The sequence below is a fragment of the Barbatula barbatula genome, assembly GCF_947034865.1.
Source record: "Barbatula barbatula genome assembly, chromosome: 10".
Classification (NCBI taxonomy): Eukaryota; Metazoa; Chordata; class Actinopteri; order Cypriniformes; family Nemacheilidae; genus Barbatula; species Barbatula barbatula.
The window spans coordinates 10,248,915-10,273,367 of NC_136773.1; the positions used below are offsets into that span (position 1 = coordinate 10,248,915).

Consider the following 24,453-nt stretch of genomic DNA (forward strand, 5'->3'; position numbering starts at 1 on the left):
CAGCAGAACAGTGATAGGAGAAGCCGTGTGCCTGTATGATGGGTCTCGAGGATGTCGTGTAGATGGGAAAAATCAGCGGTCCAAGCACTGATCCCAGAGGGACCACAGTGATGATGTGGTGGGAATGCCTGAGATTCCCAAAGATGACAGGATTTACAGCAGTATCTGGTGATTAACAGTGTTGAATGCTGCAGATAGGTCTAGCAGAATGATGACAGAGGATTTAGACTCCGCTTTGGCTAGCCACAGTGCTTTCGTGACAGATAGTAGTGCAGTCTCAGTGGAGTGGTTTGTTTTAAAGCCAGACTGCTTGTCATCCAGTAGTTTATTCAGGGATAGGTAGGAAAATGCCTGGTTGAAAACTGCCCTTTCAAGTGTTTTTGTAATAAACGGGAGGAGAGAGACAGGTCTGTAACTGTCGGTAGTAGAGGGGTCCAATGTGAATTTTGGGCGTGACCTGGGCCTGTTTGATGGCAGGGCGGCTGGAGAGAAGTCTGGTGACTTCAGTGTCATTCACTGAGGCGAAAGAGGAGCGTTCAATGTTTGAAGTGAGGGTAGTGTGTACCGAGGTCTGAGGTGCTGAGAATTGTTTGCTGATGGATGATGGTTTTTCAGTGAAAAATACAGTGCAGTCCTCCGTAGTCAAAGATGAAGTGGGTGGAGGACAAGATGGGCAAAGAAAAGAGATGAATGTCTTGAAAAGCTGCTGAGTGTTAGGTGCATTGCTCACCTTGGTGTTATAGAAATATGATTTCATTTACATTTATTCATTTGGCAGACGCTTTTATCCAAAGCGACTTACAAGTAGTTTTTTTTTATACAGTGGCACATTACTGCAGAGCAATCAGGGGTAAGGTGCCTTGCTCAAGGGCCCTTCAGTCATGACCTGCTGGCACTGAGATTAGAAGTCTTGCGCCATTTCCTTTCAGCAGGCCTGAGTGTACCCCTTTGTTCACAGAGGATTTCATACAACCAAGGGCAGGAGGGGGTGGCTCGAGTTTGTCTGAAGGACAGAGGACAGAGGTTATCTAGACGGGATGTAAGTGTTGAGCATAAAGTGTTGGCGGCAGTGTCAATATTTAGGATGTCACTTTGGCAGTGCTAGGGGAGAGAGAGCGAAGGTTCTGTCTAAAATAAACTGATAATGGCTTAGGTGTAGTCCTGATCTGTGAGTACCGGCTGTGGCGAGGCACGTGAGGTCGAACAAGGCAGTGAGGGTGTGGAACTTAGAAGCCTAGTGTTTCTCCAGGTGGATGTTACATACAGTCTCTCTCTTCTGGGGGAAATTTTGATGAGTCATCTTGCACTTGCGTATGAAATCTGTTAGTACAACCCTTGAGACATAAAAGTGCTGAGAATTACATTTACATTTATGCATTTGGCAGACGCTTTTATCCAAAGGGACTTACATTGCATTATACTATACACTGTATCTGAGTATTTGCAATCCCCTAGGATCGAACCCAAGGCCTTAGCATGATGCTATAACCACTGAGCCACAGGAAAGCCTTGAACAGAAAAGAATGAAGAACAGTCTGGGCTACTTAAAAAGAAGAACTCAGTTTTAAAAGCTAACATTTTCAATCAATTTCTATCAACATTTGTCCTCCAGCTGTTGTCAGTGGTGTAACAGGAGAAAAAGAGGGCACTTAATGAAAATGGACACTTTCAACTCACTGCCAGTGAAAGTGAGTTGAAACCTGGTAAGGCAGTTAAGCAAACACGTCTGCGTGTAATGATTTCGAGCTGCTCTGCAGCACTTCAGCTCTGTTGAGTGAGTTACATGTTAACTCCAACATTTCAAGAAGCTCCACCTTTTGAACTTTATGCAAAGACAACACTGCAGTTTAGCCAAATTAGTGTCCTACAAGGCCTACTGAAATGACAGACGTAAACCTAGATCACACATTAAGTCAAATGTCTTTTCATGCACTGTATCATTTGCCATTTTTTGCATTTGTCTCAGTGTTTGTATTTTAAGCTATCCGTCCTTTCTTTTGCAACAGTACCAGCAGACATCCAGAGCTCTTTCTGAAGCTGGAGGATTTCTTTTGGAGGCAACATCTGTCCACTCACTCTCTGCCCTATGGTATTAAAGGCAGTGGTATGTATAGCTTTTGTTATTATCATTTTTACTTTTTCAATACAACGGTCAAACAAAGTCATTAAACTTATGCTCATGTTAAATCTGGCTCACATCACTGCAGTTAACCTAACAACGATTTTTATAATTTTCTGCTTTTAATGCAGAAACTAGTAGGTTTCAAATGCTTTTTTTCATGGAGTTATTCCACATTGTTGCTACATTTATATTTGTACACATTGTCTTTGCTCTCTCTGCAGAGCTCCTGCTTCTGAAGGTCTTGGCAGTAGTCACCAGCTACTCAATGCCAGCAAACATTGAGAGGTAAAGTGAAGCTGGGCCGCATTTAGTCTCAAAATCAAACCATGTGCAAACTACTACAACAGGACATGGTTTAGTCTGCTCTGCGCCATGCATATTTAAATGGATAGTTCACCCAAAAATGAAAATTCTACCATGATTTACTCAACCTCAAGTTGTTCCAAACCTGTATTAACATCTTAGTTCTGATGATCACAAAGAAATATATTTAGAAGAATGTTTGCAACTGAGATTTCTAGGGTATTCAAAAAATGGTAGTCAAAGGTGCCCCAGAACTGTTTGTTTTCCTAAATTCTTTAAAATATCTTCTTCTGTTTTTAACTGAACAACAAAAATATACAATATGTTTTTCTACTATGGTAGTCAAATCTCAGTTGCTTACATTTATCCAAATATTAAATAAATAATAAGTAACTAATTAACTTACCTTAAATACTGGACGCTGTTACCCACTGATCATTTATATTTCTTCCTTATTAGTTATCAGTACTGACTACAGTGTTAATGCAGCACTAAACATTTGTTCTGCATTAGTTCCTGCATAACTACCTATTTAGTATGACACAGTATAATAAAGTTTTACCCACTTTGTAGAATTTTTTTCTAATTACGTTTTTTTTAATTAACGCTGCATATAGGAATTTATAGTCTGTCTGATATTTGACCTGCGTTTTGACTTGCATAACCTTATATGTTTTGCTTATAGTCAAGGTTTTCTTGTACAACTGCTTTTTAACAATGCAAATTTTAAAAAGCGCTATATAAGTAAAGCTGACTTGACTTGAGTTGACTTTTTGAGTTGTGCATTTAAAAACATTCTTTTAAATGTTAATAATGAAATGAATGAAATATACTTGCAGTTGACTTCAATCACTAAAACGTTGTGTTTTGACTCTGACCTGATACAATAAAACATTAGAAACATACACACAATAGATATACACCTGATAAGACATACTCATAAAAATAGATGGTCCATGTTCAGCAGTCTGGTTGATGTTGGAACAAAGGAGTTCCTAAATATGTTTAAGTTTGTAACAAGATGTTCTGAATCTTCTTCCAGAGGGTAAGAGTTCACAACAAGAGTGAAGTACTGTACATGAGACGGGTCATTTAAAATAATTTTGCCTTGTTCAATGTAAGTTACATAGCTCGTACAGAGCTTGAATACTAGGGTAGTCCTTAAGTCTAATAATCTTTGTAGCAGTTCGTACAAAATATACACTATCTATGATTTGGATTTTACCTAGAGATTACCATACCAAGTGGACAAGCTGTACCTAATAACACTTGCTAATGCAGACTGATGAAAGACAAACATGATTTTCCTGTTTACTCCATACATCCATCATCTTCTGAGAAATTACAGTCTGGTAAATGTATCCTTACAGCTAAAATCTAAAGATTATTAACATTTTTGTTGTGTGTCTTAAAAGATGAACAGTATAAATTAAAATAAGTGCAACGCAAAAAGAAGAATTTGAGCAATAGAACATTTTAATTGATTTAGTTAAACTAAATGTTTCCTTAACGATCATTTAAGTATTAACCATTTTTTATTGTACATATTACCATGTGCTATACAGTACACATCATAAACCAACATTACAAAATCAAACAAAAGTTATAGCACAGAAGGCACACAATTAACAATAATAATAAAAAATTAAACATAACTCAATTGTTTCTGGTCGTCCTCATTCAGCGTCAGATAATCCAATAACAATCGATTAACCACAAAAAAACGACTTCTTACCGTGTACCCTTTCTTCACCATGACATTCCTTTACTTCTCACTACTTTCGTTTATTTCCAATCTGAGATTGTGACCCCGCCCACTTCCGGCATGAGACTGCTGCTGTGACATACGATTCTACTGTTCTGCAATCAGTCACTGTTGGTAAAATCATCATAACGGTTAATTTGATACTGCTACGACAATCTGATAGGGTTTTTGTAAAATCATCCTATTTGTTTATTTAGTTGATGTGGTTTAGATTAAATAAATTTTTGCTCTATGGACGGAAAATGGTTGAAAAGGTTGGACAATTGGACAGAACACAGTATTGTGACGAGGCTTCGAAACATTCTGACAGCCGACAGAACATGCATGCACCCTTAGTAGTGGGCTATCACTGCAGCACCAGGTGAGCAAGTAGGATAAGGTGCCTTGCTCATGGGTTCAGTCCTCAGTCGTTACCCACCGGCCCTGAGAATAAAAACTGGCAACCTTCAGGTCTTCACACGACTTCCCACACCGTTATTGCATGCCCCCGTTCCTGTATGGCATAAGATTAAAACACTTTACCAAAATCAATGCAACCATACGCACCAACCTGCTGGCTAAGGCTGTTATACCCCCACTGGCACCGTTGATTCATGCTCAGTGGCCTGGGTTCCGTATTGCATAACATTATGATAAAATACCAAAATCAACGCAACCATATGCGCCAACCTGTTGGCTAAGGCTGTTCTAGTCTCACTGGCACCGTCAAACTTGAGTTCCCCTGGTTCCGTATGGCGTAACATTCCAACACACAATACTGTTTTATTATGTCGTCATTTGGCAGCCCATAATGTGTCCTTCGGTTTCAATCACAGCCAGTGGCTGCTTCTCTCAGATCTTTGACTACCGTCCGTTGGGCCTGTCCTCTGATCTCCCCTTCCTTAAGCAGCCTTGTAGTGGAATTGGAAACAAAGCCCCTGCAGCCCACTTCCACCGAGAACACTTTCGCTGTCCATCCCCGATCTTCAGCCTACGCTGCCAAGTTGGTATACTGGAGATTCTTTCTTCAAATGCTTCGTTAAGGGCCTCTTCCCAAGGTATAGTAAACTTGCATTTCCAAATCCCTGGCTATACTCAGCAGACGTGAATATGGGGATAAGGGTTTGACCCTAACCCCTCCCGAATAAAGGGTTGTCTTTTTAACGAGTTAGCCTAGGGGTTTGGGGGATGGCATTTGCTGCCACTCTCTTGGTCTTTACCGCTGCAGCCAAGCACTTTAGTTCTTGATTGTGGTGCCATGTGTTTCTCCCGTGTCAAGCTCTTCTTACAACTCACAAGAATATGTTTAAGGTTTGCTGGAGCTGCACATTGGTGGCATGCTGGATCCTGTCCACTCCAGAAATGCAGATTTGTTGGTGAGGGCATCATATTTAGCTTTTATGATAAAACTTGTTTCCATGCTTCACAGCTAACTCCAAGTGATTTTTCGCCGTTCAATACCTTCCCACCTCATCCAATGGCCTTGCTGGGCTTGAGAGACCACTCTGGCACATGTACTTGCTTCTTCTTGACGTCGAGCCTCTTCCACTACCAGGAGACGCTGTTCCTTTGTCACTCTTCGCCAGGTGGGTGTGGTTGATGCCAAACCAAGACCCCTCTGCCATGTTGAACTTGTCCCACAATGTCCTTATTCCTTGTGTCTGAGGGCTGCCTTTGCATCTCCTATCGCTGTTGTTAGGTTGTTAGGCGTCTTTATGGTCTGTGGTGTACCACTGTCCAAGGCGTTTGATTGGCTTTTCCGCGACATGGGTATGGGCTCACCTTTTTTACAGAACCTTTAGTTGGTAAGCCGGACATTCAAGTCAAGTCAATTCTTTATTTATAAAGCACTTTTTACAAGCAGCTGCACACGAAAGATATTGACTATTAGCATAGAGTAAAAGAGTAAAAACTTTAAGATAATCCGGCACTCCCATAAGAAGTAAAAAAAAAACTTAGGGGTCCCTCAGATATTTTCATTTGAGTAAAAATGATAAATGTGATTAAATTCACGCTATGGATATGGTACATTTCGTGAATTCATTATTTACTATAACTTGTATAACGTTGTGTTTGGGCTAGTTGCCATGTCTCTGTCAGGAACGTGAATGAAGAACCCAAGCACAGGCAGCGGGGATAAGGGGTAACAGGATTTTAATATACAAAAACAGAAAGCAAACACCCACGATGGGGTAACAAAACAAGAACAGGGGACACGATAAACTGATAAGAACTAAAGACACTTGACAAGAACACTAACTACAAAATACCAAGACTAAACGAACACTCACAAAGACTAGAATAAACTTAAGTATATTACAGGACAAGGCTTCAAGGACACTAGACAAGGCTTCAATGACAAGGTAACCAGTATAGGCATACAAGTACAACGAACGAGCACAAGACAATAGACAAGAGGGCATTAAATAGGGGAACAAACACAGGATAATTACTAAGGGGCAGGTGAAGGTAATGAAACACTAATGGGAAGGCTAACGAGACAAAATGGCGTGAAACACTGACGAGACACGAGAAAGCACATGGCATGTCAGAATCAAAACAAAACCATGTCTTTCTCACACAAAACCTAAGGCTATGCCATGACTCCGCTGCAAGACCAAGAATAAACATGACATGATAGCGGAATCATGACAGTCTCGCCCCACGTCTAAAGACCGCAGGACATCGTTGACATGACTGTTTGATTGGTGTTGCTCAGGTGGAGCTAACTTCAGCTAAAATATGGAGAATCTTTCCACTATACTTATCAACTCCATGTCGGGGCTTTTGTATTCCTTGCGTAAATTATTATTAGGCCTGGTTCTGGGGTGCTAGAGATCTCGATGAAGATGAGTGACAGCTTTCTAGTAATTATAAAAGGAGTGCACCTTGTGCGGTTTCTATATATAATCCATTCAGAATGTGATAACTTGTTTTTCATGCTGCCAAGACCAACAGCCACATAAACGCTGGCAATTTTCGGGAATTACATTGGCATATAAATGCTCTTGAAATAGCTATGAGTGACATATTGATAGCCAGTTATTTCCTGAATAAAGCAGACTTTTGGCCTGAAACGGTTGACTGGTCTGCTGACTGACAGACTTGCTCATAACCGTCCCTTGCCGTAACTATGTTAACTGCACTGAAATCGTTGAAAAATCCCCACAACACTAACACACAGACTAACAGCCAGTCTTGTCAAAATTCATATTTTTAATAGCTAAAAAAATCGTTTCTTGCATTTAAAGTCTTTCCGAACAAACATTATTATCATGTGTAATAATAACGTGTAAATAGTTCAGTTAGGGAAAATAGTAAATACTACATAGGTTATTAATGCTAGAATTATTCTGTTGGATGTACACCACTGTTCAAAAGTCATTTCTGTTCAGCAAGCCTGGATTGATTTGATCCAAAATACAGTAAAAGAAGCCTGTTCCTTTATGTAAGCCTGTTTTTAATAAATTGGATATAGTTATGCATATTATGATGAAATATATTGTGTATTTTGTATAAATTGTATATTATGAGACTTACCCCCACCAAAAAAAAGTCTTATGGTGGGGAACCACAGAAGACTTGATTCAATTTGAGCACTGAGCTAAACATTCAGTTGACTGAAACTTGACGATTTTTTGACTGGATAATTTGTGTCCCGTTCAAAAATTGCTCTTGAGAAATGTAATGTATATTGTCCCCCCTACTGTTAAATGAGATTTACGCCCATGGGGACAACATGTAATGTATTACATTTAAAACATCACAAACCAACACAAAATGTGGTCAAAATAACATGTCATGTGTTAAACATAACAGAAACAATGTGTTGAAATGAACATCCATTTTTAGAGTGATAGGACTGCATCTTCATTTTGAAGAGCGTAACCCATTATTTGGTTTAGATATGAACAAAATCAACCTAGTTAAATGAACCGAAAACCATTTCAAGTGTCTCGTCACACCCCTAGCACATAGACAAACTGTATAACACTTTTTACTCAACTTCTGCTAAAAATCATCAAACTCGTTTACAGTAGCATATGCATTTTTTGAGTGTGGTTTCACATATATGTGTTTTTCAACAAACTTATCCACAGACCATAACTGTTATAACTGTTTCTTGTATCATAACTGTTTTTTGTATCAGCAGTTTAGAGTGCAGGACGTGTGTAGTCATGGGGAACGGCTTTTCAGTTAAAAACAGCTCACTGGGGGAGATCATCAACAAATACGACGTGGTAATCAGGTGCAGACCTTCAATTCTCTTCGACAACATTCCCACCATTTCTTTTCACGTTCCTTCTCAAAGTCTGTGGTTTATATTACGCTTCACTTCAGGTTTGAGATTAAACTCTTACATTAGTTTGGCTTGTACTTCAAATTCTAGTGTATTGCAGATGTGTTGGGTGGCAAGTAATAACCTCAATGCATAATAACTTCTGTTATTAGGGCTCTGCTTGGCTACGGTTGCTCAATCGGTTTAAAGCTTTGGAATGAACAAATGCCATTTTGTTTCTCCTATGCTCTAACAAACGGTAAAATTTGGCCTAGTAATTTTTTCCATAATGTCCTCCTACTCAGTCCTTATCACAGTGGAGGAGGAGAGGACATTTGTGTAGAGTTACAAATCCTGGTTCAATGTCCCCATTAACCGAGATCAGCTGCTTTTCTCTAATCTCATTGTGTAAAGAAGACTGTTTCTGTCTCAATTAATAAATCCCTTGAAAAAGCAAATGTCACATGGGGGTGGTCGTCTGTGTTCTGTCAGTAGAGATAAGAAGAGGTTGAGCTTTACCTTACCTTACCTTACCCTTGTTGCCTTACCGTTTTTATAGTAATGTTGTATTCTTTTCTAAAACATCTTTGAGTCGCTGATGCTTTATAATTTGTTGCATGTAAGATTTAAGTTTTCCATCGTCAATTATTTGGTAATTCATTACCCACCGTGTAGCCATTATTTGTTTTTAAGTTAGGGTCCACGTACTCAAGGGGTCCATTTAAAATAGCCAGGAGGCCCATGGAAAATTCATTAATTGTAAAGCTCTCACTGAAAATCATAGCAAGTGATTTAAATCCAAATACAAAACCGACTAATTACATCACATCTTTGTTTAGAGGTATAAATAGTTTAAAGTCTGGTAAGTTTAGCTTGAGCTCTTTTAATGATTCATCTGAAACACAGTGCATGAGTCCACATTATTTATTTATGTGCATGTGCATAACCGTTAAGTAACTTCCTGCCCATATGACACTCTTGATTTATATTATTATTTCATCTGCTTTATTTGCACATTCTGAGTATTGACGTATAAAGGAGCATTATTAAGCGTGCTGTCAAAAATGGTTTGTGACGGTTTGTGAAGTGGTATGTCTACCAGTGTATATGGAGGTTGTTACCATTAAAAAAATGTAATTGCAAAGAAAGGTCACAGGTTTGTGTATGTAAATGTAAAAAGCTTATACGTAGAACAATCAGACATTTAAAAAACCCTGTTTTAATATTTAAAAATGATAGCCTATTGAAAATTATAATTAAAAGGAACAAAGGCTTATGTGATACGTATGTAATTTATACTGTACATTTTAATAGTATGACATTTGATCATTTGTTGTAATGTTTTATAATAACAATTTAAGTTACACATGGAAATGTGCCATTCCTTTATTAAAATATTTACTTAAAACCATAATTACTTCAAGTAATTCATTTAGGTAAAAAGGGTTCGGCTGACAAACATTTTTTATAACCCCTCATGATAAGTCACAGTTCATGACTTTGATCAAATGTACATGTTCTAAGTCAAATAAATAAATATTAGGGGAGCAATGTGGAGATTTAAGTGACACTTACAGGGCTACTGTAGAAACAACATGGTGAATTCCATGTTAGTGGAACCACAGTGTATGTAGATAGAAATAACTCATTCTAAGATAATAAAAACACAACGCTTCATTATGCAAGGTCTTTACTCACCTGAAGACAGTTATATTTATTATATTTTTGTCAGTATATCCTCTTAAAAATTACACACTGGACCTTTATATGTTATACGCAATTAACGTCTTATTTTATTTAAGAAACCCTGTTCCAAACAGAATTGATGCACATTTTTAATTTTAAGGTAGAAATGTCAATATGCTCAACTCTTGACCTTTGACCTTCCTCTATTTGCTCATCTAATCTGTATAATTTCTCTCAGGCTGAACGATGCCCCAGTTAGAGGCTTTGAGGAGGATGTAGGAAACAAGACCACCCTGCGTCTGTTTTACCCTGAATCAGCATCTTATAACCCTGAGATACACAATGATCCAGACACCCTGCTGGTCCTGGTTCCATTCAAACAGCAGGACCTCCGCTGGCTCAAAGAGATCTTATATAATGAAAAGAGGGTGAGCAAAGTTTCACTGCTTGTGGTTCACACATGCCTCATCCAGTACTACTGTGCTGACCAATAAACATGAGACACTGAGATCTCTGTGCTTGATTTAGGACCAAAAGGGTTTTTGGAAGCCTCCTCCTCAGATTTGGCTCGGCAGAGCCAGTCAGATCCGTGTGCTGGATCCATATTTCCTTCGTCTAACAGCCAGCAACCTTCTTAAAATTCCCTTGATCCCACGCCGACAACAGGTGAGAACACCACATGTGGCCAAGCTCCTGGAGAATGTGATGCTTAATATTCTTTGGTCTGGCAACACACTTGGTCTGGCTTTTGTCCACAATATTTCAAGCTGCCAAAATCCCAAATGACTTTGTTTGTCATCCCTGGACGTCAGAGATTACATTTTTGTATGTGGCGCATTATCTGTATGTAGTGAGGTAGGTGGGACGCGAGCCGGGATTCGAGGCCGGTGCGTGATTGATAACAAACGTCAGCTGTACGCGGTCTTGTATCACGGAGGAGATTGGGAGCATAAGAGGACGAGCGGTTGGACTGTATGTTGTGTTATGTTTGTATGACCGGCAGTAGACCGCGAGGGAGCTGCCGAAAATTTTAGTTTGTTTTATTGTTTGTTTATTTAATTAAAGATGTTGTACGTTCGCCGGTTCCCGCCTCCTTCCTTCATATTATTGAACTTGTTACTCTGTAATTCTAGTGAATCTGTGACAGAAGTAAATTTCATAATAAACCAAACGAGGCTTGTGAAGATAGAGTTTAGATAAGTGTGTCTGTTTATTCCTTGTACAAGCTCTCTAAGGCATGTAACAGACAGGAAACAGAAGAAGAGCTGAAACTATTCTGCACTTCCTCCCCACAAACAAACTTTGGTCACTTTGAGAATGAAGAAGACAAAGTGTGACAGATGGAAACTTTGACAGTGTCGCTAAAACTCAGAGAAAAACACTTGTCTTATTTCCTCCTGTGTCTTGTATGTGTGTGAGGCACACTCCTACTCATATTTTTGCCTTTTTTTGTTGAGCATGCTCACAGAGCCCACTTTTTAGTTTATTCAGGGTTTTGCTTGTAATAAAAATATAATAAATATTAAATGTGAAATAGTATTTAAGCATACTTTAAGTGTAACAGTGCACTATGAGTAAAGTACAAGTGCTTACTATATTTTGTTTGTAAGGCAACTACTGGCACGATATGGAAGGACAGAACCCAAGCGCAGCCTGTAGGTGTGGGAGAAACAATGATTTAGAAAACACAAAACAAGATCCACGAGGGGTAAAACAACACAGAAGGAAATTAACACGAAACTCAACAGGAAGAATAAACTTACTTGACTAAAACAACCATTGACAAAGAATAATGACTGACTGAAGCTAGAGGAACACGACAGGACTAAACAGCATCGAACATGGCAATAAAGCAAAACGAAAGAGAACAAAACAGCGGACACAAGGGCATTATATGACAGACTAACAAAGGATAATTAACAAGGGGCAAGTGATGGTAATTTAACATTGAAGAAGAGCTAACAACAATGTGTTTCTCTCCACACAAAACACTTGGCACGGTCATGATCCTGCCCAAAGTCTAGAAAAACCTGACAAGATGTGGCAGAACCATGACAGTACCCTTCGCTTAAAAGGACGCCCACTGGCCTCCTCTAAGGGAGCACCACTAACAAGACACTACAGACTGGGAAACAGACAAAAAACATCAGCACATTGTAAAAATTAACAAAGGCAAACAGGCAATATTAATAAATGGGTTGGGGTGACACTAAAAATAAAATACATGGGAGGGGGAACAACAATGTTCTGGGGGAAAAAGGACAATAAACTGACTGGACTAGACTAATTACTGAGTAAGCTAGAGGCCCACGACAGGACTAAACAGCATCGCACATGGCAATATAGCAAAACAAACAAGCACAGGACAGCGGACACAAGGGCATTATATGGGAGACTAACAAAGGATAATTAACAAGGGGCAGGTGTAGGTAATGAAACACTGAATGAGAGCTAACGAAGAGACGAGAGGGGCGGGGCCAAAGACGAGACCAGAGAGTAAGCACATTATGTCGTGACCGACAATAATGTGTTTCTCTCCGCACAACACTTGGTACTGTCATGATCCTGCCCCAAGAACAAAACTGACAAGATGTGGCAGAACCAGACAACTATGCAACAAGTGAACTTGTGGTTATAATGATCTATATACTGATAATGAGTTCCATATATACATTTCTTTACACCTTTAATCATTTTATTTTGGTTTTTAGTAGGTTTGAAGTACTAGGCAAATCAGCATTTTCCTACTATGTAAGGTATATTTAATTGTTTTTTAAGGATATTTCTGAGAAGTGCATGGAAAGTATCAGATTTTTAAGAAGTATACTATTAGCACACTTGAATTTGAAAGCAATAAGTTACACAAGGCTGTTTTTTTCTGCCACAAAGTTAAACTGTTTCACAATGTTTTTCAACAGGAAGATTTAATTCAACTTATCGCAACTTCTAAACCTACAACTTGCTTACTAGACCCCATACCAACTAAATTATTAAAAGAGCTACTACCTGTTGCAATTGAGCCCATTTATAACATTATTAACTCGTCAATTAATCTAGGCCATGTCCCAGGACCCTTTAAGATGGCCGTCATTAAGCCTCTGATCAAGAAACCAAACTTAGATCCAAATGAACTAGGAAACTATAGACCGATTTCAAATCTCCCATACCTGTCTAAAATACTAGAAAAAGTAGTGTGCACTCAGTTGTGCTCTTTCTTACAAAATAACAACATGCACAAAAAATTTCAGTCAGGCTTTAGATCGTATCATAGCACTGAAACTGCGCTCGTTAAAATTACAAACGACCTGCTTATAGCATCAGATAAAGGCAACATCTCACTCCTGGTCCTGCTTGACCTTAGTGCTGCGTTCGATACCGTAGACCATAACATACTTCTAGATCGCTTACACAACTATACCGGTATTAAGGGACAGGCACTAGAATGGTTTAGATCTTACTTGTCAGACAGACATCAATTTGTCCATTTAAATGGGGAATCATCCCATTTAACGCAAGTAATTTATGGATTACCTCAGGGATCGGTTCTGGGACCCGTGGTGTTCTCCATATACATGCTTCCCCTTGGAAACATTATTAGAAAACATGGAATTAGCTTCCATTGCTATGCAGATGATACTCAGCTATATATCTCATCAAGACCAGATGATTCCTCCCAGCTATCCAAATTGGCAGAGTGCATTGAAGATATAAAACATTGGATGACCTGTAATTTCCTTCTTCTAAATTCTAATAAAACAGAAATATTACTTATCGGACCAAAGACACGCAAACCAAATATTTCTGATTATAAACTACAAGTTGAAGGATGTACTGTTACTCCAACTAATACTGTAAAAGATCTATGCGTTATCTAGGCGTTATAAGATCTAGGCCTGTCATTTCGAAATCACATCTCAAATGTCACAAAAACAGCCTTTTTCCACCTAAGAAATGTTGCCAAGTTACGAAATATTCTGTGAGTTGCTGACGCGGAGAAGCTTATTCATGCATTTATGACCTCAAGACTTGACTTCTGTAATGCGCTACTAAGTGGTTGTCCTGCATCATCAATAAACAAACTACAGTTAGTTCAGAACGCAGCTGCCAGAGTTCTAACCAGGTCCAGAAAATACGATCACATAACCCCAATGTTATCAACCCTTCACTGGCTACCCATTAAGTATCGTATTGACTTTAAAGTTCTTTTAATCACTTATAAAGCCTTAAAGGGTTTAGCCCCTACCTACCTAACAGAGCTTCAATCACACTACAACCCATCACGCTCTCTAAGATCTCAAAACGCAGGACTTTTGATAATACCTAGAATAACTAAATCCACCAGAGGGGGTCGAGCTTTCTCATACGTAGCACCTAAACTCTGGAATAGCCTTCCTGATATTATTCGAGGATCAGACACACTCGCCAAATTTAAATCTAGATTAAAGACACATCTTTTCAGCCAAGCATTCACTTAATGCAAAATATGCTAAATAAACCACCAGGAGATGCTGACATTAGATATTATTTACTAGAATAATTGGATTTATTATATAAAACACCATGTAGTGTGTTTTACCCTTTCTTGGGGGCCCTGTAAAGCTGCTTTGGAACAATGCAAATTGTGAAAGGCGCTATATAAATAAAATTGAATTGAATTGAATTGAATTTTCTGATTGACACTGGTAACCACAGCGATGTTCTGGCGTCTCAGGGCATTAAAGTTGCGGGTTGAAAAATTACAGCCTTCCATCCGCTGAAAAAAAAAGTCCCTGATTCACTGTTAACAACTACAGAATGTTTTGTATACGTTGCTAAGGGTGCGTTGTCATACACAAAAATATTTGGTTGGTGAAGCATTCATATCTGTTTGTTCAAAACCGAATGACTGATGACTAATTTTATAATAGTAGTAAATTAGCATTGTTTAGGGTTTATGGTTAACACATTAATACCAGGGTTTAAGCACAAGGGCAGTTGTGGTGCTGATGGCACATTTGGAAGGGAAAGTTAATTCCGAGTATTAGGAAGTAATGAAGGATGAATTCTCTTGTTAAAGGTCTTATTGTTGGTAAATGTTTCACCATATGCTGAGACTTTTCTATGTGGAAATATACTCTGTGCATGTGTCCAGGGTAATGCTGTACAGCTCCGTAGCTGCAAAATCATGGAGCCATTCAGAAAAGCTAATGACTTGGAACCACTGGAGAGAGATAAAGACACAACTTAAACGACCAGCATTTATTGCTCTCCCCTGCTATTTGTTAAATTTCCACCCAACAACTGACCATTGACAATTATTTCCAGCAAACATGTTTTAAGGGCTTGACTGCAGTGCTTTGAGCACAGCATACTAAGTGTGTGTTAAGAGGGTTAGTTCACCCAACAATAGAATTTAGTCATCATTTACTCACCCTCATGACCCTCAAGTCATTTCAACATGACTTTCTTTCATGACTTTTTGTGTTTTGCAGAACACAAAAGAAGTTATTTGGAAGAATACCGTTGTGGTAAACGAACAACGGTGGTCCCCATTGACTTCTATTGTATGGGCACAAAACCAATGCAAGTCAATGGGTAGCGCTGTTTGGTTACCAACATTTAAAAAATATATTTTCTCATAAAAATATTTTCTTTTCATACATGTTTGAAACGACAAGGGCACCCATTGTAGTATATATCATGACTTTTGAACGCAAGATACTTTAGAAATAATAGCTGTTGATGTTATTGGCTTCCAGTTTTCATCATTTGAGAGCAACTTCATCTTTTCATCACTCAAAAGTATAAAATGGTTTCAGAAGAGTTGGTATATAGCAAATCATTCATGTAGCATTGTCATATGAACTTATTTATTTTGCCTTTATAGCAAGTAACAGAATGTTCATTTTGGTGTTTTCTGTGAAAGAACACAACTGCCCCCTGCAGGAGAACAGACGCTAATGAATAGACTTTTCCCAACATGCACCACCTTTGTTTTTGTTGTTCTCTCAGAAGCTTGTTCATCCCACCACTGGTATTCTGGCAGTGTTTGTGGCACTTCACTACTGTGATGTCGTCCATCTGGCTGGATTCGGATATCCGGAAAACAAAAAAATGCAACAGGCAGTCCACTACTATGGACAGGACACAATGAAATCCATGAAGGTTGGTTTTAAAGTGTTCATGTAATGAAAAGAAAGCTGAGTTTTTATGTCTTATGTACTCTCATGTTGGTTGTTGCAGAATTCCGTCCATGATCTGAACCTAGAGGCACGTGTTCTTAAGAGACTGGAAGAGAAAGGGGTCATTTCACATCTTCTGCATTCTTAGCACAAATGCTAACAAACATCTGAAACAAAACTGCTTTTTAGTACTTTTTTTAGAATTCACGTGTACATGAAAATGTGTAGATACACCATAATACAAACCATCTCTTTGTACAAGACACAAAACTGGACTGCATGTAAGCCACAGAAACACACAGGATCACGTTTTCATTTCCTAAATTGGTCTAAAGTGTTTAGCTCGTTTTCGCTCACAAACTGCAGAGCTGTGTGAGATTTCTGTATTTCTACAGAATTACCAAGTTTTCTGTCTAACATTAGATGTGTATAATTGATTCTTTATCTCTTATTGTCTTTATATCACCACTGGATATTTTCGGAACGTTTTAATGATTAAATAAAGTAAAATGTTGTTTTATGCTAAAAATAAGGCCTCCTTTCTACTTTAAGCAGCACAGATATCTGCAGATCTGTTATAAAGCAATCCTGTTGCAGTACCTTTCACACGTCACAGTGGAAGAATGGTCTACTCTGTTTATGTCTGCCTACTGAAGCACAACCTATGTACATGATGGCCTTATTATCACTTTTGGCTATATGGGAATTGTTTCAGATTCTCTTTTGGATTTAGAACATCTGGAGTGGCGTCAGACGGCACAGAGTGTTTTTATGTGCCAGAATAAGCAGTCTGTAATAATGACAAAAGCCTGATTTCTGTTTTGCCTATGAGCTCCGGTGTATTGTACTTTAATGCTTATTATTAAAAACAAAAACAATGCTAATGTTTTCAAAAAAGTAAAACTGCGATTTTATGTTTCTAACTGAGATGACGCTAGAGAGACAAATGTTAAGGATTGCAACCTAATAAAAAAAAATGCTGATCAAATGTATTATTATTATTATTATTATACAGTAAGTAGTAGTTAGTGTTGTAGTCAAGACCACCAAAACCGAGACCAGACCGAAGAATTTATAAAATAAAAAATAAAAATCTCATAAAAGTAGCTTTTTTTGTAATCACATCTTGGATATTGTGGGCATTTATATATTTTCATTTTGTTGACCGATTTCTTTAATACAATCCCCCATTTTACTCTTACCAGCAGCAAGAGTGACAAAAGTAACAGAAGAATCAAATTAGGAACAAGTGGTGAATGCTTTTAAAGCCAGAAGTTTTACATCCGATCACATGAATGATGTGAACACATAAATCAGACAATACACCAGCAATTTAGTGTAATTCCCTCAGCTGTGGTCTTGATATAAAATCCCGAGACCAAGTCTGAGACAAGACTGAGACCAAAGACAGTCGAGACAAGACCAAGAACATCACAAAATGGTCTGGAGACCAGTCTCGCGACACGACAACACTAGTAGTAGTAGGCTAGTAGTAGAATTTAATGGCAATAAGAATATTTAGAGAGGAAGACTGTAAAAGACTGATATTGCTTTTAGATGTTTTACGTGTCTTTAAAAAAGATGTGAATGTCTGTTTAGAAAAGTATAAGGAAACAATTGCAGATTTTAATATATACACATTATGTCATGTAACATAAACAAATGAACTGACAATCGTGTAGAACTGAGGTCTCGCTTTATTCCTGCTTCACCATTACACACACACTCTCACTTCCGTATTTACATCACACATCCTCCCGGGCGTCCTACATCCTTTCCTACGACAGCCTGAGGGAGGATCACAATAAACCATTAAGATATGTAAAAAAATATTTGTAAATGGATACCTACAACTCAATACAAAATCCTTACTCGTAATTCACCCACAAAAAAAATCTGAACTAGGCATTAATGAGACTCTTAGTCGAGTATTTTGTATGAAATATTATGGTCCAGATATCCTATAGCTGAGGTCTTGCTGACACTAGGCAGAATGAGCACTCCGGTCATCTGGTCACACTGACTTCACTTTCATTTCTGTGTAGCCGGAAACTTCAACTGTAATTTCTCTCTGTATGGATGGGTGACCACGTGCAAAGCAGCTGGTTTATAGCGAAACAAAGTTGTGCTCGTGCGTAACTGCCGTCTTCACAGGCCGGACTGTGTGAACAGCGACGGTTTCATTATCCCTTTGTCATACCTGATTGGTCATCCTATCTTCTGTTATGCAACACTGTATTACGCAACCAAAGAAGACGTGTTTCGTTGACAACCGTAAGTAAGGTCAGTGCAAGTGGTCAATGGGACTCTGTGTTCATAAACGTCTGTAGAGGCCGTGTGCATATACATTTTGTGTCCGTATTGTATGCTAAAAATTCAATACAGAAATAGATATTCTGCAGAAAGTCCCCTTCTAGCAATATCTGTCTTTCATCAATAATTTCCAAATGTGAGAGATCATTGTTAAATCAGGGGAAGTGTAGTGAATAGTCAATATTTTAACTGTACAGTAAGCCGCAGTATTTGCTGCATCATCATGATTCACGCGTGTTATTTTTGACTCAGATGCAGAAGATTTCAGTGCGGTGGATTTAAAAGCAGCTCTCTGTCTTATTTACACAGCTAAACTTTAAAATCTAAATCCGAATCAAATATGTCCAAACACTTTTGCCCTTTAATTCTTTGATAGCTTGCCAAGAAGAGCTCTTGAATTCTGAAGGCATCCTTTCTATGCAAAGACATTGTTGAGCAGAAATAATGAATGCCGTGCTGAGATCATATCACCCACACTCTTGAGGTAGCCTGAACTGCTCTTTTTCTTTCTCTCTGTGTGATGAACCTTCCCACCGACTGCAGATATTGTGCGGGTACGATCACGGAGATTTAACTTTTCGTGAAAGAGGTAAATGAAGTCAACGCTATGTGCAGACATTCTGCTCCTGATATCAGCCAGACTTATTTTTTATGTTGCATGTTATCATTAAAATGAAGGTTTGTGAGATTATAAAAAGAAAACGTCACACTTCCTACCTAAAGGTTTCACAGACAGACTAATTCTTTAACTAACACAGGTAGCAAACTAGCTGAGACCGCTTACAGCACCTTTACTAGCAGCACGCCTTTTACAGCACGCTTATCTTGTCCTAAATACATTGTGTACATCGTTCATTTTGACACGTCTCATGCTGGTAGGTTTGCACAGGGCTTTCCCTGCTCTAGAGTCAGACACACTGTGTCTATGTGTCAACAATCATCATTGACCTCAGATGGTGGTGTTCTGTTAGGTCTGTTTATCTCAGACCTCCATCGCATATCTCAGTCATGCAGGCTGCACGAGTGTACAGCGGGCCCCTCCCACTTGATGACGCGTCTCCTTTCAGCCCCTCATTGGTTTGTTTATCATTATTTAGTGTGACTTCAGTGACTGTTCTGAGACGCAGAACCCCACTTTTCAGACGGATGCCCTCATGTCTTTGTTCAGTACACAGCATTTAAATGACATTCTTCAGTTACACAAAATCGCCACTGTACACACACAGACAAGCATAAACACACGTATTTCTTGTGCTTACAGTACATTATCTTACTTGATGCGCTACGGTAAATGTAGGGCATTATTGCGCATTAAAATTCAAACCTCACTACGTTGTGTAGGGAGCATGTATTTTGAAAGTATTTTTATAATCAAATATCATATTGTCATTTCCCCTTGACTTCATTTGACTGCAAGGTTTTCAAATGCAATAAAAATGCATAAAAAATGGTTCTGCGATTGAATAAAGGAGGTGGTCTCGCCCCCCTTGTAAATAAACTCAGAAGTGCATTGCTTGAGGTTTGAAGGCAATCCGACCCAAAAGACCAATGCACCAGTTTGTATGATGGTTAATGTTGTACATTGGGTGAAAAACAGCAGTGTGTGTTCTGAAAATATGGTCGAACAAACAAAACACATCATATTGCAGACGTATACACTATATTTAGTGCACATGTCTCAAAGATCAGTGAAACAGTGCAAATTCTGTTATTATTGGCTCAAACAGAAGTTATTCCAAAGCGATATATATTTTCTTATGGTGCGGAACACAAAGAAAGATGTTTGGAAGAATGTTTGTTAACACACAGTTAATAGGCATCACTACCATAGAAAAAAAAACTACGCTTGTAGTCAATGGTGCACCAGAACTGATGGTCCATTTTGAAATGTTACCATGTGAAAGCGAACAGAACCATTTAACCATGAGAACCATTCGATTCCAAACATCCAGGTTTAGACATGTTTCCACACATAAATTCATCAAATGTCCTTCATAATGTTAATATGATTGTAGCTGTATTATAAAATGCAGCTTTTTACGTACACACTTTATCAGTAACTCCTCCCTTCCGTCAAATTGACCCCAGACAGAAACAATAACACTATTTTGCATAAAAGGCACATTTATTAAAAGTGCACGTATGATTTGTTATCCAACAAAGTAGTGAAGTCTTAATATTATTTGCTTTGCTTTTCAGGTCATGAGGAAGTCAGAGATGTAAATACAGTCAGTTCTCTTTAGCGTGTGATCCGTAGCAGGTTCCTTGAAGCTCCTTGTGTGTGGCCAAACACGGCAGCCTCAGCGCTAAATATTTACAGTAAATGGATTGGTGCTGATGATGCCAGGCTTGGCGTCTCTGTCATTGCACTGCCAATGCTTTGCTGCAATGCTGCACTTGTGACTGCGTGAACCGCGAGAGAACAGCGGGTGATCCCATAACAAGACAGATGTCCTATTGCTAAACACATGCTGTAAGTGCACATGAGTTCAATGAGTGTGTAATTAAGAGAGTTCCGTAAGATCATTGTGCTAACACACATGCTCTAAAAAAGAACCATAGTATTACTGTGTCTTTATTAGACAGCACCATTGTAATACTACAGTGTAATCTGAAGCACCCTTTGGTAGATTATCATGGTATTACAATTTGAAACTGTTACTGTTTATAGTATTCCTGTATTGTTGTGATGTGACTTTTGGATAAAAACTTGGCAAAGGCAGAAGGCAGGAATCATACTTTATGCGAGGGTTGTTTGTTGATCATGTTTTATCGAGTGCATTGGTAATGCCAAGCTCTTTTTAGCTTTCTGAAAGGTATAATTTTACAGGTTGTGTTGTCCTTTAAAGGTCCAGTGTGTCATCAGAAATGCCCCTTAATAAACACAATAAAACGTGCCGTCAAGAAACATAAGGGATAAAACAGCCCTCAACGGACAAACTGCTCTATAGCATGTTTCGTAAATATGTTATCTCCTTCGGTAAATAAACGAGAACGGGACGACATATTTATCCTGTGTCAGCCACCGTAGAGCTTCAATGGTTGCAGTTCTCAACCTCACCCCTTGATGTTGCAAAATTTCATACACTGGACCTTTAAGTTTGCCTTGTGATATGGAAGATCAAAGCTCGAAAAGGACGTTTGCATGAGAACATCAACTCTTTCAACTTATTCTTCCAAAACTTGATATAACAATGAAAAACAGGTCGCTGTCAGTAAACCAACACTTCTGACAGATCTCAGTTTCTCATAATGTACTTTATAGCGTTGGATCAACTAGAACAATAGAAAAAATTAGCAAATGTCATGGAGGACAGAATGTGTACTCGGTAGGATCTGACATTACATTTTATATTTAACCAAACACAGAAACTTCAGTGATAGCCTATCTGTGTGTCTATCTACAGCATCCATTCCTTCAATTTTTCCGATAAAGATTCCATAATTCATTTAGTTTGGGATTGAAGTTCCAGGAACAAGAGCTCAAGAGGTTTGTTGGATAGCAGAGGGGACAGCGAGAGCATCAGGGCCTCTCAGGGCATGAAGATGACTCTGGGGAGAAGATACACAGAGAAACAGCTGCATTTAGAATCCCTAAGCTCCTGGTCTAATTTACACTCAAATATATAGACAGACGCTCACTGTCCAACACACAAGTGCCATCTATTATGAAAATCCACCTCTTACTAAGAGATTCCAGGATATTGATTTAGAAAGATCTACATCCTTTTGAATTCCACTCCATTGTAAGCAGGCAGGACTTATCCATTCTGCAAGGCTGAATAATAAATGACATATGGAATATTTTCTAGGTGTTCAGGAAGGTAATGCAAATCAATGCTTGTGAACTCATATAGCATTTGGTATAGATTCTGTATGTACCAGAATAAAACAAGCCTGTGGCTAACTGCGTATGTGGACCTCGCTGTTTGATGCATCAGTACAAATATTGGATTTTCTCAAAGCTTTTCCGTACTGAAACTTTGTCTATGGTCTGAAGTATTTGGCTTTCAGCTACATATATTCCACCTACTTGTTTTATAATTCTCTGCAACTGTTTTCTTTCTAAAGGAGAAATGTGGAGATTTTAGCAGCATCTAGTGGTGAGGTTGCCAATTGCAACTAACGTCTCACTCCACCCCCCTTTCAAAGCACTACGGTTGCTGACACGGGGCTGAGATGTCGTAACATCTTCAGTTCTTTGCCGAACGAGATAACGCATTTACGAAATGCGCTCTATAGAGCAGTTTTTCCGTTTAGTCATTCCATGTAAGGGGACCAGCAGTGTATGTAGATCGAAATGCAACTCTAAAGACATGATTATGTTTATTATATTGCATTTTTGTCAATCCTCCTAAATATATCCACAACATATTCTGATGAGTGTTAGAAAATTGAATTATAGGAGAGGGAGAGAAATGGAATATACAGTATGACTGTGGAAAACAGAAAATTGTGAATCTGGCAGAGAGGGATAGTCCTGCCTGTGACAACTTCATTCCCCAGACACAGATCATCTCACATTCAATAACCAGCAGCCTGAGAAACAAGTTTATAACAAAATCTGCTATTTTTCTGTGGTTAGACACAATAGATAACACTGCTGTATTATGTCAGACCTGTTTAATTCCTTTTTTAATCTACAACTCTCTCTCTCTCTCTCTCTCTCTCTCTCTCTCTCTCTCTCTCTCTCTCTCTCTCTCTCTCTCTCTCTCTCTCTCTCTCTCTCTCTCTCTCTCTCTCTCTCTCTCTCTCTCTCTCTCTCTCTCTCAATTTTTATTCGTCCAATGAAATCCTTTTTAGAATCCGAATATTCTGTTCATCCCCTAACAGCTTTGTTGTATCATCATTAAATTAGTACATTTTTACCTATGTGAATAATCTGTTTCTGTGGGATTTTTCTCCCATCTAGTGTAGCTCTGCTCACTGAGTGGACCCCAGACTGCACTTGTAGACAGCCCTATGGGCTGTATTATACCGTCAAAGATTTTACACCATATTCTAATGGGGAAATCAATATTTTTGATTTTTTTCCTAATGGCATACATAACTCGTTGAGCTTTATCTTTGAGCATTTACTTCCATACTGATACTCCCTGATTGCATCGTGTATTCTAGGGTGGTGTTGCAAACTGATATTTGTGTTCCTGACATCTGGGCATTTTCTGAAAGACCATAATGTTGGTCTTTTTGAGGTTTCGAGGGTCAATTCCTCTTATTCTGCAGGCATCTCTGTGGTTGTGGTAGACGTGCTGTCTTTGTTTGTGTAGTTTGAATTGTCAGTGAAGTCTGCAAAGTAGTAGGACCTGTACAATCCTGAGGATTATTATTTTCAGGAGAAATATTCTTCTTTTCTCTTTGCATCTCCCTCTAGTTTGCACATATCTGAACGGATAGCTTGGTTTTCATCTTTTAGTTCTTGTAGAGCTTTTGTGAGCTCAGTGATGGAGGAGCTGGAGTCTTTTCTCAACTGTTGGAGTTTATGTTTAATCTCTTGTATGTACAGTAAGTGTTTGGGTTGTTTATGTCTGAGAGTTTGGATGTGTTCTTTAAATTCAGTGAAGTCCAGTTCTAGTAAGGCTAAAGTGTCTCTCAATCGGTGATCAGGATGTGAAGAACATTAAAGGTGACAAGACCTGGCTTTTTTTCTTATTTTATGCTGTTGTCTGAGGTCTACTATATGAATTTCACATGTTTTTTTCATTCAAAAACAACTAAATTAATAAATAATTATATTATATTTTCTACCCAGGTTTTAAGGCTGGCTCAAGAAACACACCTTTTTATGGGCAGGTTGCATTGAAGACTTGGAGGTCCACTGCTATGATTGGATAACAGTTCCAAA

The 24,453-nt window shown here is 38.6% G+C and overlaps 1 protein-coding gene across 15 annotated transcripts in view; it reads left to right on the top strand.

The window, feature by feature from the left end:
- st3gal4 (ST3 beta-galactoside alpha-2,3-sialyltransferase 4) overlaps positions 1 to 17,175 on the top strand; it is a 45,513-nt gene extending 28,338 nt beyond the window's left edge. For 9 of the 15 annotated variants that reach the window (XM_079466045.1, XM_079466041.1, XM_079466043.1 and 6 more), the window contains 7 exons: positions 2,007 to 2,104; positions 2,344 to 2,407; positions 8,323 to 8,418; positions 10,373 to 10,562; positions 10,663 to 10,800; positions 16,126 to 16,278; positions 16,357 to 17,175. In XM_079466045.1, coding sequence (XP_079322171.1) covers positions 2,007 to 2,104; positions 2,344 to 2,407; positions 8,323 to 8,418; positions 10,373 to 10,562; positions 10,663 to 10,800; positions 16,126 to 16,278; positions 16,357 to 16,443 — 826 coding nt within the window. In that variant the 3' untranslated portion in view covers positions 16,444 to 17,175. Of the gene's footprint in view, positions 1 to 2,006; positions 2,105 to 2,343; positions 2,408 to 8,319; positions 8,419 to 10,372; positions 10,563 to 10,662; positions 10,801 to 16,125; positions 16,279 to 16,356 lie in introns of all 15 variants that reach the window. The other 6 variants (XM_079466049.1, XM_079466050.1, XM_079466048.1 and 3 more) reach the window with 1 other exon arrangement.
- Positions 17,176 to 24,453: the final 7,278 nt, after the last annotated feature.